Source organism: Drosophila mojavensis, unplaced genomic scaffold (genome assembly GCF_018153725.1).
Source record: "Drosophila mojavensis isolate 15081-1352.22 unplaced genomic scaffold, ASM1815372v1 contig_80, whole genome shotgun sequence".
Classification (NCBI taxonomy): domain Eukaryota; kingdom Metazoa; phylum Arthropoda; class Insecta; order Diptera; family Drosophilidae; genus Drosophila; species Drosophila mojavensis.
In genome coordinates this window covers 7,892,729-7,912,032 of record NW_025318906.1, presented here as the reverse complement: position 1 = coordinate 7,912,032, position 19,304 = coordinate 7,892,729, and the positions used below count along the sequence as shown (strand labels likewise).

The 19,304-nt window shown below is 32.5% G+C and overlaps 1 protein-coding gene across 1 annotated transcript; it reads right to left on the bottom strand.

Moving 5' to 3' along the window:
• Positions 1-506: 506 nt before the first annotated feature.
• On the bottom strand, positions 507-6,950 carry LOC6579067. The gene is made up of 3 exons (XM_002004928.4): positions 6,541-6,950; positions 1,229-1,302; positions 507-1,041 (listed from the first exon to the last, which is right to left on the bottom strand). The coding sequence occupies exons 1-3, from the start codon at positions 6,556-6,558 to the stop codon at positions 807-809; spliced, it is 327 nt and encodes a 108-aa protein (XP_002004964.2). The 5' UTR covers positions 6,559-6,950; the 3' UTR covers positions 507-806.
• Positions 6,951-19,304: the final 12,354 nt, after the last annotated feature.

Below are 19,304 nucleotides of genomic sequence, written 5' to 3'. Positions count from 1 at the left end.
AATATTTTGGTTTATTTTAATTTTACGATATATTTAATATATAAAGCAAATAAGTAAAATATTTAAAGAATTTAGCATAATCATTATCCACCTTAAAAAATCAATTAAAAAAATATTTTTTAATAAACACTTATTGTCAAAGAATATATTTAAAAAGTTATACAAAATTATATTTTTTGTAATTTTTGTTTTATATTTTTAAATTAATCTTTCATCTAATTCTTTACTCTTTCTACTTTTTCCAGTATATATTGTCATATTCATGACAAATCGGTAAGTGCCTCACTTATATTTATTAAATTATATATTGCATATGTATATATGTAAGTAGATATCTTAAATATACATATTTTGCTGCTTCAGCTCTACTAATATTGTTCTAGAAAAATTATAACAATTCGTTAAACCAACCCGAATTAAAGCCAAGTTGACCAACAGTTTAATTCCATAAGAATTTCAGCTGGTGAAATTTGGTGCCCAAGTAAAGAGAATAAAAGACGCCTTGCAAGTGTTGCTTAAATAAAATACTTTTATTTATTTGTTTATTGCACAGAAAAGGCATCGCTTATTGTCTAAACAGTGACAAATCACACCCAGTTAAATATATACATATATATCTGTCTATATATCTTTGCTTTAGTAAGACTTGTCCATTTCATTCGATCATTATTTTGGTTTATATTTGCTTAATATGCGAAAATTACGTATGTGTGTGTGAGTGTGTAGGAGTGTGTGTGTGTGAGTGGTCGTTTGGTTCTCATGTTGATGACACGCCCACAATGCGTGACGCCCACACGTGGACATTATTAGACAAAAGGATGCCGCGTGCGCCGCTTGGCCTTGACGGGATAATCGTAACCCTCGAAATCATCATCGAGCTCATCCTGCTGATGATAATGATGATGGCTATGACTGCTGCGATGATGCTTCTTTGGCTCCTTGTGCTCCTTGACCGGCACCGGGATGGGCAACGGCACCTTCTTTATCACCGTGTTCGTGTGCACATGCGTATGATGCTTCACTGGCACATGGATGCGTATCCTGCGAATTGTCGATTGTGAATGTGAATGTGAGTGTGAATGTGAATGTGAGTGTGATTGTGAATAAAAACAGGATTCAGTTGGAGTCAGGGCTTGCGCTTGGCTTTGGGTTTGGCTTGGAGGAGTGGGGGCTTTGGGTTCGCTGTTGTTTGTGGACCTGTCGTTAAAGGCGTGGCCGTTACACTTACTTAAGCTTCTCGTTTGATGGATGGCCGCTTGTCAGGGCAAACATCATGCAAGTGATAAACAGCAAACTTAATGCCTGCAAAAAAGGAGAGAAGCAGAACACACACACACACAAATGAACAGGAAGAGCGTGTACATGTGTGTGTGTGTGTGCGGGAAGCAGTTGAATAGGGGTTCTTGGTATAAGCATCCGATGTGTCTTATAGCTCGAGGGGACATATATGATATATTTTATTTTATATTTTAGCTCTTGGTTTATGGCTGTAGAGAATGCTTTACTTAAGTAAATAATATTCAACCAAGGCAATGAATTAAGGTTTTAGAATTAATTTTATAACTAAAAGTCTCTATAAGTAATTTATATAATTCAAACTATATTTAGATATTATATTAAAATCACTTAAATTAAATAAAATTCTTTATTTACGTGTTGTTTCTTGTATTAAATTATATTTTATATTTATATTTGTTTATTATTAAATTATTAATAAAAAATAAATATTTAAACAAATTAAAAATTAAAGAAATAGAAATATAATAATAATTCAATATTAGGTTATTAATAAATAAATAAAAAATATATTTATACTTTGTATTTAATTAAAAAATAAGAATTTCCATTTTTAATTAGCTTGCATCTGAGAACAAGTATAATTGGACTTTGTATAAGAAAACTGTATCAGGGTGGAGTGGAGTATTAGAGTCATAATTTTTATAAGAGACAATACTTTATAAGACTTGAGTATAAGTTTAAACAAGCCAGAGCACTGCAGCGTCTTCTTCACACAAGCGTTGAGTAGAAGATGAGTAGCATATAAATACATATATTCGAGTCTTATACATAAAGAGTTGAGTATAAGACAACCCAGCACACATGAGTTGAGTATAAGATCTAGTTATAAAACAAATGTGCCCAGCACACACATGAGTTGATTATAAGACTAGTAGAAGTAGAAGTATAAGAGACCCTATGCACTTAGAGTATAAGATAGAGTTATAGTCACACTTGAAAACGGTTTGAAATCCACTTATGACTCCATTCATTCTCTCAGAATACCCTATACTTGTACACATACAGAGTATACACGCCTCATCCACTTGTTTCTCTGTTCCCTTCGATTCTTGTGTGATAAAAAAAGAATAAAATAGTCGAGCGTCTATAAACAAAACAATATAATTAGCATAATGCCAGTTGCCATTTGGCTGTCTATTTTCGGCGTCGGCAAATCGAATTTTGATTGCGACCTGCCGTCGTTGTTGTGGGCGTGGCCATAAGGCACAATCCAAACGTAATTACCCAAAGAGAAGCAGAGCAGTAATAAAGCTAGAAGTTAGCTTTAAGCACAGTTATTGATTTCGCTAGCAAAAGATAGAGAATCTTTTGCCCAATTGAAATTGTTCCAAACTCAAGCCCAAACCCGAGGCACATTCAATTAGCAGCCTGGCAAAGCAAAATGAAATCGAAAATTGCCAAATTGGCAAAATTGCTATTAAATCGCTTAGCTCATCACTTTCCAAGACATTAAATAACATGTTGAACGGCCGCTCTTCGGGCCATGTGGCCCCAATAGGGCAACAGCTGCCTTGAGTATATTTTTAATAGATGCTAGTAAAATATTAAATATATTGTATATTATACATATACATTGGTAAATGGTTTTGCTGCCTAGACAGACTGTATAGTGTAGTAAACTTACATCTGAAGTGACAGCTGTGGGAACTTAATTGATTGACTAAAATAATAATTCAAAGGTTGCCAAAGTATTAGCTATTAAATAGATTATTAGGGTAACGAGAGAGTTAGGGAGAGGAAAGCGTGCTTCATAGTCTGGTTTCCACATAATCAATAAGCAATAGTGATTGAAGTGAGCATGGCGCATGGCCAGGAAGTCGAATGCTATTTAATTGCAGCCCAAGTGGAAATTCTTGCTGAATAATAACTGAGTGAAGTAGCTACGAATTGCTGCAAAAGGATTGATATATGAACAAGGATGAACAAGGATGAACAAGGATGACGGTTGCTTGAAAATATATTAATTGTAATTACAGTGCAAAAAGTAGTTGGAGAGAAAGCATTGAACTTGAAGTGTACGATGGAAATTTTAAATGAAAAGTAAGATGGGAGTATGTAAAAGAGCGAGATGAGTGTCAAAAGAAAACAGAAAAATGAAAAGAGATTTTCAGATGCCTATTAATGGTAAAGATGAAGAATTTTATGGAATTGAAAAATGGCTGAAATTAAGTCAGTAAAGGCGAAAGTTTGATGCGATCTGAAAAGAATCTGCCACATCAATTTAAACCTATAGAGAACTATAAAAAACAACATAAATTTATATATATACATATATATATAACTCAAAAAATATATAAAAAATTCAACACTAAAATAAAACGTGGAGGCAGCTCAATCCTGATGAAACGCAGTGCAGTGCAGTAATTTATACGTTTACATAGCTAAATATATTTCGTATACAGAGATATGCATAATAAAACATATTTAATCATATAAATTAAAATTAAAACAGCATTATAATTAATTACAAAAGGCAATTAAAACAAACTGTGCTTGCTGTCTATCAAACCAAATTTATATAAATTAAAATTAACATAAACTATCAAGCAAAATCATATTTTCTCATTTAACAGAGCCATGCAAATGAGTCTGTGTATAAAATTATCTATATATAGTATGTGGATATGATTTATTATTTCAGTGAACCAAATGAATATGTAGCAAATGCAATGAAATTAAATCAAAGCTGGCCATGATTTATGGCCAAACTAATAAAAGTGACTTTAATTTCAGTTAAATCTGAATTAATTCTGCTTCTAATACAGCCATTTAATTGGCGCATTACAATTGAAATCCTCTTGGCTTTAATTGCCAATTCGAATAGAGAGTCATTAAATTGTTGTTAAGTTACTGTGAAGCTGCTCAAACGGCAGTCTGGAAACTACTTGATTAAATGAGTAAAATTCTACTAAAAATCTTTAAGAGATATTTTTTATATATTTAAGAAAAAAAAAAGCTAGCTTTATTGAACTGAACTGAACTATAAAATATGTAATAGATATTCTTTATATATTTAAATTTAAAAATATTTTTGACATATAGAAATACTGTATATTAATAATATATATAGAATTTATTTATCCAATATATAAAAAATAAAAAAATAATATATATATTTTATATTCTAAGTTGCCAGACAAGAAAACCAATGCTAAATCTCTCTGGGCCATTCGAGACGCTGTAAAATGTCATTGTCCCTGGCTGCACTTTCGTTCATTCGCTTCTTGACCTTCTCAAAGGCAGAGCCAAGTCAAATGCTACACATTTCGGCTTACACTAAATTCATTCTGAGGTTTCGATTATTTTCACACATGCTGCACTTTGAAATGCATTAAAATAATTTTCCAAGCGGTATCTCTGACCATTAGAATTAGAGTAGAGAGTAGAAGGTAGAGTACCTCGAGTGCCTGATTCTATAGATATTTTTGTTCGCTGCCTTTAGAATCCCCAAACTAAGTCTTATGAAATTTTCTATTGTGACTACATATAAAAATGCTACACATTTAATTATATAATTAATTGTGCATATTTCTTTTTTATTACTTATATAGTTTATATAAAATTAGCTTCAAAATCATGTAATATTTAGCGTGAGTAGAGCTATTTATATTTATTTCTTATACACTACATTAAGTTTTACATGTCTTAAAATTTTGTATGCCCATAATTTTTTTTTATTTTTATTTTTAATTTTTTTGTGAAACTCGCCAATCTGCTTGCACAAATAATATTGTTCATTACACGCGCGATTAAAGTCAATGAATGTTTACTTGTTTTTGATTTTTTTTATATTTTTGTGGGCCAACAAAAAGTTGAAATCTTTAATTAATATTTTTTGTTGTCATTCCGTAATTGCGTTTTTTTTATACTCATTCACGAAAGTGAATCAGTATATTGGTTTTGTGCAATGTCCGTCTTGCTGTCCGTCCGTCTGTCCGTCTGTCCGTCTGTCCGTCCGTCCGTCTGTCCGTCTGTCCGTATGAACGCAATCTATTTCGGCGCTATTGAAGCTAGAGACTTGAAATTTGGAACACATACTCGTGTATATCTCCGATTTATAAAGTGTTAAAATTTTCCCGATCCGCCCACTAGGGGCGTGGCAAATCGGAAAATGCATTTTCCGATATACCAGAAATCATGTTTGTTGAAGAGCTAGAAAGCTGAAATTTGGTATGTAGGTCCGCGTTGACCACCCAAGATCACGAGCTATGGCGGATATATCTACGCCCATTGGGGGCGTGGCAAATCGGATAAAACTGTATCTTCTAAAGTTGTAAACCTAGAATGCTGAAATTTTGCACGTCAGCTAATGGTATGATTCTATAAAGTCTGAAGATAAATTATAAGTCTACGCCCATTAGGGGCGTGGCAAATCGGACCTGAAGATATAGTGATTTTTTAAATTCTCCTATATTTTGGACACTATTGATGGCAGAGACCTCAAATTTTGTATATATACTCGGACTGATCACCCAAGACCAAAAAGTTTTATCGGATATATGTCCGCCCACAGGGGGCGTGGCAAACCGCAAAAGTTTATATCTCCTCAAGTATAATAGCTAGAAGCTTCAAATTTGGATAGTTGAGTTACTGGTAGCCTCTTCTATCGATTCCCCAAAAATAATTTTTACGCCTCTTTAGGGGCGTGGCATATCGAAAAATACCCTGTAATTTTCACATTTTTTGAGGGTAAGCATTCAAACTTTGCAGTTAGGGTACCGTTATCTCTTTCTAAAAACTGACCAAAAATGAGGTGTCTACGCCCAGTTGGGGCGTGGCAAATCGGAAAAACCTGTATATTCTACAGTATTAGAGCGAAATTTAACTACTAAATTGTTGATGGGATGTGAATGAGTATTCCGCAGTCGGTAACGCCCGACTGCAACGTTCTTACTTGTTTTTTCTTGTAATTTATGCAACTGCGTCGAGTGTGCGTATGTATTTGTGAGTACTTTCTAAGCGGGCTGCAATGCGGTTTATTCGTTTCATTTCATATATATATATATATTTATTTTTTATTAAGACAAATGTTGACTTTATTTTTGCATAATTTATGGGTCCGAACACGTTCAATGAACTGCACTTGTTGTTGGCCATAAATTGAGGTATGAAAATGATATTTTAATTGTCAGAGAGCACATTTAATTTACGTTTTGTTGCTTTGCACTTCATTTATTATGTTTGTTTTTTATTTTTATTTTTTTCTATTGCAATTGAAATAAACATCTAATTGACACTTACGCCTCGGGGCAAATGCATTTTGGCACGCTGAGCTTAACACCTTGTTGCCAGATTTTGTTTTGATTATTATTATAGTTGTTAGTTTTTTCTGGAAATGTGTGTTTTTTGCTTTTTATTTTTTAACTCTTTTTAATTGTGTAAACAACGCGCAGTTTTTTCGCCGTTTTATTGTTTCTTGCAGCGCTCCAGCAGCGTCTGTAGTAGAAATGGAATTGCATGGGCAAGTGGCGCTCGTCGCGGCTTAAATATGAAAAAAATCAAAGAAAAAAAAAATGATAAATTGGCGGGGTACAGTGAAACGTGCCAGAGCACGAAACGCTAAACAAGTGAGAGTGCAACCGAGTGCGAGCGAGCAGGCAATACAAAGTTGGAAGTGAAATAAAAACATAATCAAACACGCAGACAAACACAACAGCACACACACACACTTGACCAGCTTTTGCTGCTTAGTTAACAAATAGCAAACAGTGAGAGTGTGAAAGAGAGCTAGATAGTGCGAGAGAGATGGAGACATGGGGGCAAGATCGTGAGAGTGAGAAAGGCAGCGCTGCTCGGCTGCTCGGCTTAGCGGTTTTTGTGTTTATTTGCAGATCGCGACAACAGAGCGCCGGGGCGAGCTCTGCTGCGTTGCGGCAAGTGCTTCAAAGCGTGGCATAAACATTGCATTGCAGCAGCCGAGCCTGTCTAGACGACTCATGAGCGCGCTGCAAACCAGAAAATCAAGTGCAGCTATTAGACACAGGTAATAGAGACACAGAGAGCTTAACATTGACTTTAATGAATTTAGTTGGTGTTGAGCTTTAGGATTTTGATTCAACTTGAAGTGAAGCCTTGAGGAGTTGATGAAGTTTATGTGATAAGAGAGACGTTGCTTGCAGTGGAGCTCAAGCCAATCAAATTTAGTTTGGTTAGCATATTAGACAGAATTAATTAACTTTAGGTGAAGGAAGAAAAGCTCAATGTTAAGAGTAAATATGTTAGTAATAGATGAGTTGTGGGGCTTTAAGGCTTGAGTTCAGTTTGAATAGGGTATTTGTAAGCTTAAAGCATAGCTTAAGTAGAGCTTTCTGAGAGAAGAATGCTATGCCACTAAAGCTTTAAGGGAATAAGTTGACTTTAAGTAGAATTTTAGTAGGTTGTAATGCTGAAACTTATTTAAAAGTTTTTATTTTTAAAGCTTGCTAAATGTAATTCTCTATATAAAGCAATCAATCAAGTCTATTTATTTTTGTTATTATTTTATGTATAATTTATATATTTATATAAAATTTCTTAATTAATGAGCTCATTATTTCATTAGACATTTTTTTTTTTTTTAATTTATAAAACATAATTCAAATCATTAAAAAGGTCCGAAGAAAATAAGTTCATAATGAACTCTTAATAAAAATGGTAAAAATTGCTTTGTTTATTTTCTTGTCTAAAAAAATTATTCCCTTAGCTTAAGGCTTTATCTTTGAGACTTTCTGCGAATATATTTTTTCTCTATATTAGAATTTTCAAATATTTCTTTTGTATAACACATATACATACAAAGCTATAGACAGTGGGCACATTTTTAAAAAATGTGACAAACATATTAAAGCCGATTTATCTATTCAATTGTTGCCAAAGTGCAGAGAAAGATCTAGATGCCACACTTCAAACGACTTTAGCTTGTCCATAAGCCGTGGCAGCTATTGTAGCGAGCGCTTAGCTCTTGACTGATAGTGAAAAGACAACTCATATAACAACAGTTGAAAACAACATTTAAAGGCAACAATGCTTGCAACAACAACAGCAACAAACGCACAACGGCAATCACATTAGCAAGACAATCCGGCAATGAGTGCGAGGCGCACAGCAGACAGCGCAATGGAAGCCGCCTTCAAATACAAGCCAAGCACATTGTGAAAAGCCGCCAAACCTGCACCACACTCTCGAGCCGCCAAATTAAATGGGCGGGAGGGGCGGAGGAGATGTCAGTGGAAGGGGCGGCGTATCGGAGACGAGTGACGGCGCCAAAGTCAAAAGCGTAATTGAAGCTTGTGCCTCAGTTAAACGCTGGCGATTATGTCTGCTGGCTTTTCATGGTGAGCCGCAACGGCCGATAGCAACAGCAACAACAACAGCAACAACAGTTTGGCAGCAGGTTGAACCTGCCACAAGGATTATGCAGCCCCCGTAGCTGCTTCCTGGTTGCCTAAAAGCCCGAAACAACCGAAACTGTAACCGTAACGCCAGTAACCAGAAGGCCGTAAACGATAACCGCAAACGACGAGCTGAAAACTGTAGCTGAAAATTGTAGCTGAAAACTGCAAGCTGAAACCGAATCACGAATCGCAATTGATTTGTTTTTGTTGCTAGCATTTGCCGCTCTTAACGAAGTCATCATAAATTGAGCTGTCTGGCGCGTTGAAATATGTCGCCAGCTGAACATGTGAATGTTGTCGCCACGCCCCCCGCCACCACCTAACTAGACATTTTCGAATCGTGCAATTTAAATGTGCAACGAACCAGCAACAGCAACAGCAACAACAACAACAACAACAACAACAACAATTGCAACAACAGCAACTGCAACTGCAACAGTCATGATATTGCAATCGAGTTGATTGGCATTGCCGTTCTGGCCAACGGGCTAAGCCGTCTAATGCAGGAAGCGCCTTAGCAAAAATATTTGCTGTTACGCTTTAGGCCTAATTTGATAAGGTATTCGATTATTAAGCTCGGCTGGGAAAGGATTATTTATTGTTGCTTATCTAACAAATGTTTTTCAAATGATTGCAGAGAAAGCTGGCATTTATCCAAAAATAAAAGAGTTCAGAAAATAGTTCATTAATTGAGACATGATTGATTTTTGCCATAAAGGGCCTATCATTTAGATAATATTATATATAGATAAGATTTCACTCTTCATAATATTACAATATATTATAAATAATTGCTTAAAATGACATATAATAAATAAATAAATGAACCATTTCTTTATATAAATTAATATATACGCATATAATGATAATTTGAATATAAAATATGAGATTTCAGAAGAAAAGGAAGGAAAATGTTTTAAAGATATGATATGATTGAAGATGAAAATATAAAATAAAAAAAATAAAAATATTTAAAGATAAAATATGATTGAGAAGAAAATATTAAGGAGAAGATAAAAAACATTTAAAAATATAATTTGATTTTTGAGAAGAAAAAAAAAATGTTTTAAGTTAAGATATGATTTTTGAGAAGAAAATATTAAAAATTAAAAAGCAAACAAATATAAAATTTAATTTTTGAGAAGAGTATGTTAAGAAAGAAAAAAATATGAGTAAAAAAGTATAAAAATAAATATTAGTAGACAAATATATTTATAGAATATTTATTTTATTTATTTTTAGAATAATATAAATTCTTTAAAGTGAATCTTGCACTTTAAAGAATTAAATAAATAAATATTTTCATTCTATGATTTTTAGCTTTGATTTATTATTCCAGAAAGTACTGAGCACTGTCTCAATATATAAATATAATTACATAATTAATATTATTAAAACAACAACCATAAACGCTCGCCTCAATCACCTTGGCCCGAGCTCCTTTTAATGAATAACAATTTGCTTGGCTTGCAATGAATATAATCTCGAGTTAATTTGTGGACATTCATAAAGGCGGTTCATATGCAGTTAATAGAGCAACTATGTGTTTATGTGTTATCAACACGTTTTTTTATTTTTCAGTAGGATTTTCCGGTTAACCTATTGCGTAACGGCAAACGCGGCTAACAGCTAGCAAACAAATGGCCAAAACGACACTTGCAGTTGGTCAGCAGCTCATCCGTTGGTTAACAGAAACATTTTCCGCAACTGGAAAAACACACACAAAATAAAAGAAATTAAATAACAAAGAAGCAGACGAAGAAGAAATGAAGCAAAGCAAAGCAAAATAGAGTAAAGTAAACTAAACTGTTTTCACTTTTCTATGCTCGTGATATAACATCTGAAATATATATAATTACAGCAAGTATATATATTACACACACAAATATATATATATGAGTCTAGTTTTCTTTTGGTGATTTATTGGCCAGTCCAATTGGCCGGGCAATTAAAGCCGATGATATAATCGGACCAGTTGAGACGCTCGGACTCACAACAAAGTCAAAACTCCCAATGCTTGAGTAAACAAATTGCGACCGGTTCTCCGGTTAAGCTGGGGGCCCGGTTATACATTATAGCCGCACTGTAAGCCAAGTGTCCAAATAAGAAACTCATATTATTAATTGAGCCGATTGAACGGCACAGAGCATTGCACCAAAAATCGTTTGTTGGCCGGGTCATTAGCAGCAAATTAAGTGAATGTGACAACGGGCTGCCACAACAATGGCAATAACAACAATAGCAACAACAACAACAACAAGGCGAACAACAAACGGAAACGAGCAGCATTTGCAGCGAACTTGGCTGAAAGCCTTTCAATCAATCTCTATGTCAATATTTGTGCAATAAAAACTGGCCCAAGGCCAAAGGGACTCGCTCGCTCAATCAATTGGCCAGGCCAGCCAGGCCAGGCCAAGCCATGTCGGGCCAAGCCAATTGGCTACTTCGTTAAGGCCACATTTGGCTAACCTGTTGGCCAAGCGGCGCCACAAAGAAATAATCCAAGACGTGGCCACAACGAAAGCCTTTCGCTTTTCAGCGAGGGTCGCATTGTGAGTTTTGTACTGAACGAAGCTTTATTTGAATTTCAGATTTGGGATTATATTTTTAGAAGAATTTTTCCTATTGGAAATTTTCTTTAAATTATGCGAAAAAATTTGAAACAGTTAGCTAACATAATTTAGAAGTTAGGTTTGGCTTTAATATCTGGCTTGAGTTCGGACAATTGTTTATTTTATTTTAGTTTATTTGGGACACTTTTGTTTTAATAAAATTTCATTTTATATATGATTTTTAAAACAAAAATAATAGTACAGTATTTTAATAGCAGCGTTCCCTAAATTAATCAATGAATTTATATCTTTTATTTTTAAATACGTTTTTATTAATTGTTAAAAATATACAAATTTGTTAAATGCTATGCTATTTTTCTGTCATTAAAATATTTATTAATTAATAAAATTTTTTGCTATAAAAAATCATAAATTGTTCAGGTTATTTGTTGAACTGTTTTTTTTTCAATTATTATTTTTATATTTTATGGCGAACAATTAATTTTATTTATTTATTTTTTTAAATATTTTTATTTGTCTATTTTTTCTGTTAAACCATATATTATTAAAAAAAAAAATAAAATAAAAAAATTAGAGCATCGCTTGTTAATCTGATGTCTTACAGCTTCCTATCTATATATTTTTTTTGTTTATTAGGTTTATTAGGTAATATTATTGAATAAATATATATAAATATATATTAAATATATATTAAATAAATTTAAAATTATGAAATAAATATAAATTTATATTACCATATATTTCAGCTAAACAAAATAATTAAATATTATTAAATAGCTTTATAAGTAACCCACTTTCAAATATATATGTACAGCTAAAACTTGTCAAGCAGCCCTCGCATGCCTGTGTTTGTTTGCGTGCATTGAGCGTATCGAAAAAGGATTATCGAATTGTACGGCCCGGAAACCAATACATCAGCCGCTGTTGTCTTCATTTCCTTTACCAATAAATTTTCACTTAACTATGTCGGTCGCAAGAGGCATGCAACATTCAATAGTTGCTGCTGCATGTGGCAGCCGCAGCATGTTGTCTCCATGTCGCATTGAATCCCAACCGGTCATTGTTTGGCTCTGTTGTCGTTGCTGTTGTCATTGTTGTAGTTGTTTGTCATTGTTGTTGTTGTTGTTTGTGTTGGTTTTTCTGTGTGTGACACAATTTTCCCGTTTGGCTCGTAAATTCAATTGACGGAAGCGCGTTAAACTTGCAACAGCTGCAAAATGCCACCAAATATATATATATACATATATTTATAGATATGTGCATGAATATATATTTTATATATTATATATTATGCATTTGCATATTGAGCAGATCCTCTACAGCTGATAGCGCTTTATGAACGTGTTAAGGACCTCAAGTGTTGACTGCAAAAATTGCTGCTAAAACTATTTCTGTTTTCTTTTTCTGTTTTTTCGGCTTTCTGCTGAGCCAAGTGGCAAGTGGCAAGACATTTGGCAAGTTCAGCAAACTTTTGCCACAGACTGAGACAGAGCGACAACATAAGTGTGCTGGCCAGTTGTCTTGATGGCCATAAATCCAGAGCTCGCTTGGCCATAAAACGTGCTGCATATAGCACAAAATCTTATAAGATAGCTTTGGGGTTGCCCCAGCAGCCGTCCCCATACAACACCTGCGCTAGAGCAACTTTTTTTTCTGTTTGCTCTGAAATAAACACACACACACACATTCACACTCTTGGCCACAAATGAACTCAATGCCACTTAGATTTATGGCCAGTCTCCGGCTGTTTCTCTCTCTGTGTTTTGTTGTGGTTTTGCTGCGTATGTCCATTTGTGGTGTGCCTGTGTGTGTGTGTGTCTGTGTGTGTGGCAAGGTCATGCTGATGAAGTCAGCTAGCAATAGTTTTTTTATGGTCACCTTTAAACCTCAACTTACCCAATTGTTAATGTAGAAATTTAGCTTTTGCTTTGCCCCATAACTCTTTCTCTATGCAAACGGATAATTTAGCCAAGCATTGAGACTTAAGCTAAAGTTAATCATAGTATTTAGTACTAATTTTTGCTAAGTGTTAGTTAAAGTTATTTTCAGTAGGTGTAAGTAGGAGCAAGTATAAGTTAGTAAAGTGAAATATTTTAGCTTTTCAAATTCCCATCATAAATGAGCTAAAGTTAGGCAATATTTGGCTATAAGTGAAATAATAATAAAATATTATTTAAATAATAAATTAATAAAATAAGGTCTAAGGTTTGGCAAGATTTATTTGAAAGTCAAATAAAAAATATTATTCAAATTATAAATTAATATATTAGATAGTTAATTATTTAAAAAAAAAAATATTATTCTAATAATAAATTAATTAAAGTAATTAATATATTTATTTATTATCATAATACTACACACTCATTTGAAAACTATTTTTTATAATTTTTAAAAACTAATCTATTTGAGTTCTTCATGTCTAATCAATAAATTTCAAGCTCGCCTTGACTCGTTGACGCGCCCTTTGCCTCACTAATAATAAATAATGATTCTAATGAAATTCAATGACAACAATCATCATAAATCACAGTTGAAGACTTCATTTTCAATTGAATTTCTCATACTTACTGCCAACAGTTTCATTTCTTATTAAACGCAGTAATTGCAAATAGTTCTAGAAGTAATTTTGCACTTACAGCGCAAACAGTTTCATTTGCCAATATCCGTTTGAGTTTCATTTGACTTACATTCTTACGTTTCTCTCATTCTGTTCAGTTCCTGAATATTAATTGCATTTCAATTTAAAGCGAATCATTTGTACTTATTGCCCTTTTGAGATTCTTTTGCGAGCTGCAAGGAATATATTGGATGGGTCCAGAGCTCGTCTTGGCTTTATGCTCAACTTACCCATAAACCTTGGTTCCATCAGCTGTCCTGGAATATCTTTTGTAAACAGGCATATTTATATACATGCCACAATTTTTAATTGGATTAAGTAGACCCACTCCATATTTTCTTTGTAAATGAAATTCCCTCAAATGAAATGCGATTGAAATTTTATGCCTTTTCATTAATTTTGCAAATATTTGCAATAATTGTTGTTAAACTTGAGCTCTTGACTTCTCAACGGGCTGTTGTAAAATTGAAACACTATGTTGTTGTCACTTTACAGAATTCAACAATGCAAAATAGCTGTGGGCCATATCGCAATGGGATTTCATTAACGCGGCGGTAATTCATTTCCTGCCTGCCGAGCCGAGCCAAGTCAATCAAAATCGAATTTGCAGTTAATACGTCAATTCAATATATAAATGTATAAATGCATAAATATGTATGTATGTAGTAGATGCATGCACACATTAAAGAGCGGACATTAAACAATGCCGTTTGCATGGGCCCCAAACAAACGCGAATGCCTATTATTATTAAATAATTGAGAAATGCGAAACAAAGGCAATTTTCCAGGCGGCTGCTGCCCCTGCAGCTCCCTGCAGCTGGGAAAACTGCATAATTGAGTCTGATTAAAACAAACAAATAAACAGCAAAAACAACTGAGATGCCGCCACTGGGGAGTGACTGACTAAGAAATACCCTGAAGCCTGCACAACTCACTGGGCTTATACAGCAAACAATCATACTACGAATCACTTTTCTTATGGATAGCCTTTTTAATCAAATATTCAGATCACGTTAGTATCATCCTTTTAAGTCCATTTGTCATTATCTACAATAAGTTTTTTTTAAATACATTTTTAAGGACATTGGGGAGCCATCCAAAGTCCAAAATATATAAAAAATCACAGAAGAATACACAGAATACACAGAAAACTCTGGCTAAAATAAATTTCGTTAGTTATCGATAAGTAAGTGGGGGAAATTATCGAAAAAATATATCATATTTATGATAAATTCTTCTCTACGTATACACTCAACAGCTTTATTTATTTATTAATTTAATAACAAATTCTATTGATTATCAAGAAATGCGATCAGTTATCGAAGAATGTTAAGCTATGTTTATTGAAGCAAGTGATAAATTCTTGCTACATATACATCAAATATACGCTTAAAATTCGAAATCAACTGATCGATATTGATGGATTATAAGAAACAGCGATCAGTTATTGAACTACGCTAGGCTCGTAGGGCTTATGACATATATAAAGTCTCCAATCTTCAGCTTCTGTGCATTACAGAGAGGGCAGACATAGTGTCGATCAACTGGACATAGCTATATCAGCTCAGATTCTTTGCATTGATCTCCTGTTCTACAGATCCTTCTCTATAAACCTTTTTGCACTTTTCTCTATAAACTCTACTACATAGATCTTTCCAATGAATCCTTTAACCTTCATGGTCTATCTAACAAGCCTTCGCCTATCTGCAGCAAACAATTTCTTACCATAATACCCTATACCCATCTGCACTGGGCACAGAAAGCGTCGAGCAGTAGTCGCGGTAAATTTAAAGGGATTTCGTTCTGCAAGAACTGCGGCTGCTGTGATTCTCACCCACCATTTTCCGCCCATATTTTCCTTGAAAAGTTTTCTTTTTTCTTGTTTTTTGTTTCTTTGTATAATTCAGATTACATTTTATTGTTAAGAATGAATTGAATTATTTAGTTTTTGTTTTGTAATTTTTTTTTTTCCATTTCATATCATTTTTTTTTTCTTTCACTTTTTAGTTTGCCTGCGTTTTTGTCTCATTCTTTAAAGTTGTCTTTCAACTTCGTTTATCTCTGGATTTCATGAATTTTTGTTTGTGTGGTGATTGGGTTTTCTTGTTCTTTATATAATTTAATAATAATCGTAATAATCATAATAATAATTGTAATAATGCAGTATGATATATAATATACACATCTCATATATATGTTATATATATACAAACATATATATATTCATATATAGAGATTTATATAATTCGATTTACCTAGAAAACAATTTACAAATATATAAAAAACGAATTCATCTAGTTAAACTAAATTATGTAAGCATATAAAAAACGATTCTATACGTTATGTGTATATACTTAAATATATATATATATATATATATATATATATATATATACATATACATATGTATACATACATATATATACGCTTCTCTTTATTGTTTATGCTCTTATGTTATTTTGCTTTGTTTTTCATTTTTAGCTGCATTTCTCTGTCTCTTTTTTTCTATCATTTTTTTCTGCCCTGTTAAAAAAAAGTTTCCTGGGCATAAAAATCTGGTTCTCAGTGCAACTTTTCAATTTTGAATTTGTCTAAATGTTTCTTTTTTTCGAGGTGTTTTATTATTATTATTTTCTGCCAAAACTGCGTGTTTTTTTTTCTTTTTTTATTTGCCTTATATAACAAAGAAACGAATTGTTTACAACTGCGCAATAAATATTAAATCGTATTGCTGTGTGCCTTGGTGTCTGTTGTGTGTGTGTGTGTGTGTGTTTGAATTTTTTTGGATGTTTTATTTATGCACGCGTCTGAAAAAAGCATTTAAAAAAACATTAAATTGTAACAGAAAAAGAAATAGGAATTCTGTTTAAAAACCAAACGATATATGTATGTATCTATATATATATACATATATGTATATATATCATGCAGGTGAGAATACAAATAGCAGAGACCAAAAATAGACGGCAAAATGAACTGCAAAAAGAAAACACAAGGAATATATTCCGCATACGCCGCGTTGTGCAGGAAACATGTTGAGCTGTTGTGCCTGTAGTGAGATAGTATCTGTGTGTGTGTCGGTGTATCGAAGTGTGTATTGAGTAGTAAAATATGCTAGCAGAGAAATGTGTGGACAACTGACAAAATAACTGAGCTATCAGTACAGTGTGCGCTGCCTATGAGCGCTGGCCTTGCTTGTAGCTGCCTTCGTCCTTGATACAGTGGAGCTCCTGTTAGCATAGGCAGTGCATACTGTACCGGAGACCATATGCCTGATATTGCTTTCGATTTTTGTGGCACAAAGTATACTCAGCTTGGGGCTTCCAGTTCTAAGTGTGTGTGTGTGTGTGTTTATGTATGTGTGTGTGTGTATGTATATATATGCCATGTGCAACAGTCAGACTACGGCTACACTTAATAATATATCATGAATGAATTCAGCTCCTTTTTTTCATATAAGTTTTCATGTCCTCATGTTTTTGTATATAATTTCAGTTTTCTTATTTTATTTTCTTCTCTTTTCTTTCATGGTTTATATGAGGGAATTGTTTTTATTACTCTGCTGCCATCTTCTTTCCGTTTTTAAAGTGTAAATATTGTAACATATGAATATGCCGTTATATGCTAAATTTAAATTTAGATTTACTCGTGTTTCATTTTTGTTTGTTTTTTTTTTTTTCTTCTCCACTTTCAGTTTTAATGTTTTATTTAAAAATTTAACCATTTTCATTTTTTGTTTTTGTTTTATTCTTTGCACTAAAAACTTAGCATAAAAATTTAACAATATATATATTTTTATTTCTTGTATATATATTATATATAGATACTTTTTTGTATTGTTACCGCAACTCAACATGTTCTTTTTTCTTGTTCTTCCTTTTTTGAGTTTTCCTTTTTAACAATCAATTTTTGTTTAATTTTTTATTTTATTTTATTTTAATTTTTTTTTTTTTTGCATAAAGTTTGCCATTTGAAAGCTGCTCCCTTGCTTTGTATAAATTATAACTAAATTATTTACGCTATGTACATATATACATATATTTATATATATATGCATGTATATATGTGTTGTATATATAAAGTATTTTGTTTTTACTTTACGTTTTATTTATTTATTTTTTTAATTTTCAATTTAAGGCCAAAATGTCAAACGCAATTTTTCTCAAAACCGAAAAAAAATATTCAGAAAAACGCAAAAAAAAAAGAAACAGAAATAGAAAAATTATATGAAATTGTGGAATTTGCAAAATTGGTAATTTATTTAGTATATATTTAAAGTTTTTTTGCTTCTTGTATTATTTTCCTTTTCATACATTTAATGATAGTTTTTATTGTTTATAATTAGTTTATTTAATAATATGCCTGCCTGTGGGAGAATTTGAGGAATATCAAAAATGAAATTCTTTTGCAATTTAGTACAAAAATTTTTTGATTTTTTTGTTTTATAATTTGGGAGCTGGGGAAATGTTAGGGCATTTAAGACACACCAATTATCACCTACTATCCAATGTGTGGTTGTTGTTGTTCTTCTTCTTCTTAAACCTCAACTAGCTTAACTTATGTAATGTGTGTGTATGTATGTGTGTGTGTGTGTGTGTGTGTGTGTAACGTCTTTGTGTAGTCAGTCGTTTATTTTGAAAAGATGTAAAAAATAAAAATTAAAAAAATAAACAAAGGTTTGCAAAAAATATGTATATAAAAATTCTTTTAAAACCAATTTGCGTTTGTCTTTAATTTTTTAAGGTTTTCCTTGTAAGGGGCTAAATGGGTGTGGGGGCGGGACGGGGCGGGGCAGGTTGGGGTCTGGATTAGGGCTTAAGCTGTCCGGTTTTGTGGCGTGCGGTCCATCAGTCTGTTTGGTATTTTTTTCGCTTGTTGTTTTTTTGTTTTTATTTTTAATATATATATAATTTTATTAATTTTGCTTAAAACAATAAACTTGTAACTTGATATTACGTGTGTAGGTTTTATTATATATATATGTATATATATATACCATTTTTTACCTTGCCTTACATTCCTTTTACATTATTATTTATTAAATTTTTTTCATGTATATATATATATTTTTAGATATATATATATATATGTTGTATATCAAAAGATTTTTGTTGCTGTTTTTCATTTTTTTGTTAGCTAAACTATTAAAGTCTGTTAATGCTTATGTAATTTGTTTTTTATTTTTTATTCATTAAATCTACTAAACCTTGGAACCGGAATTTGGGATTTGCTACCTTGCTAAAAAATATAATATATATATATATATATATAGACTATATATATTTATGTACGAACATAAAAAATTGTTTTCAAAAACTGTTTTTTCTTCTTTAACAGAATATTGTTGTATGTGCTGTAAGTGTTGTTGTTGTTGTTGTTGCTGTTTGTTTGTTTAAATTTAACGTAAACGTAATTGTAAATATTTGTAATTGCATTAATCAT

Bases quoted from the DNA above. Each gene is read 5' to 3' on its own strand.
- LOC6579067 (XM_002004928.4), bottom strand. The intron at 1,042-1,228 runs GTAAGTGTAACG...GACAATTCGCAG, and splicing joins CCATCAAACGAGAAGCTTAA to GATACGCATCCATGTGCCAG.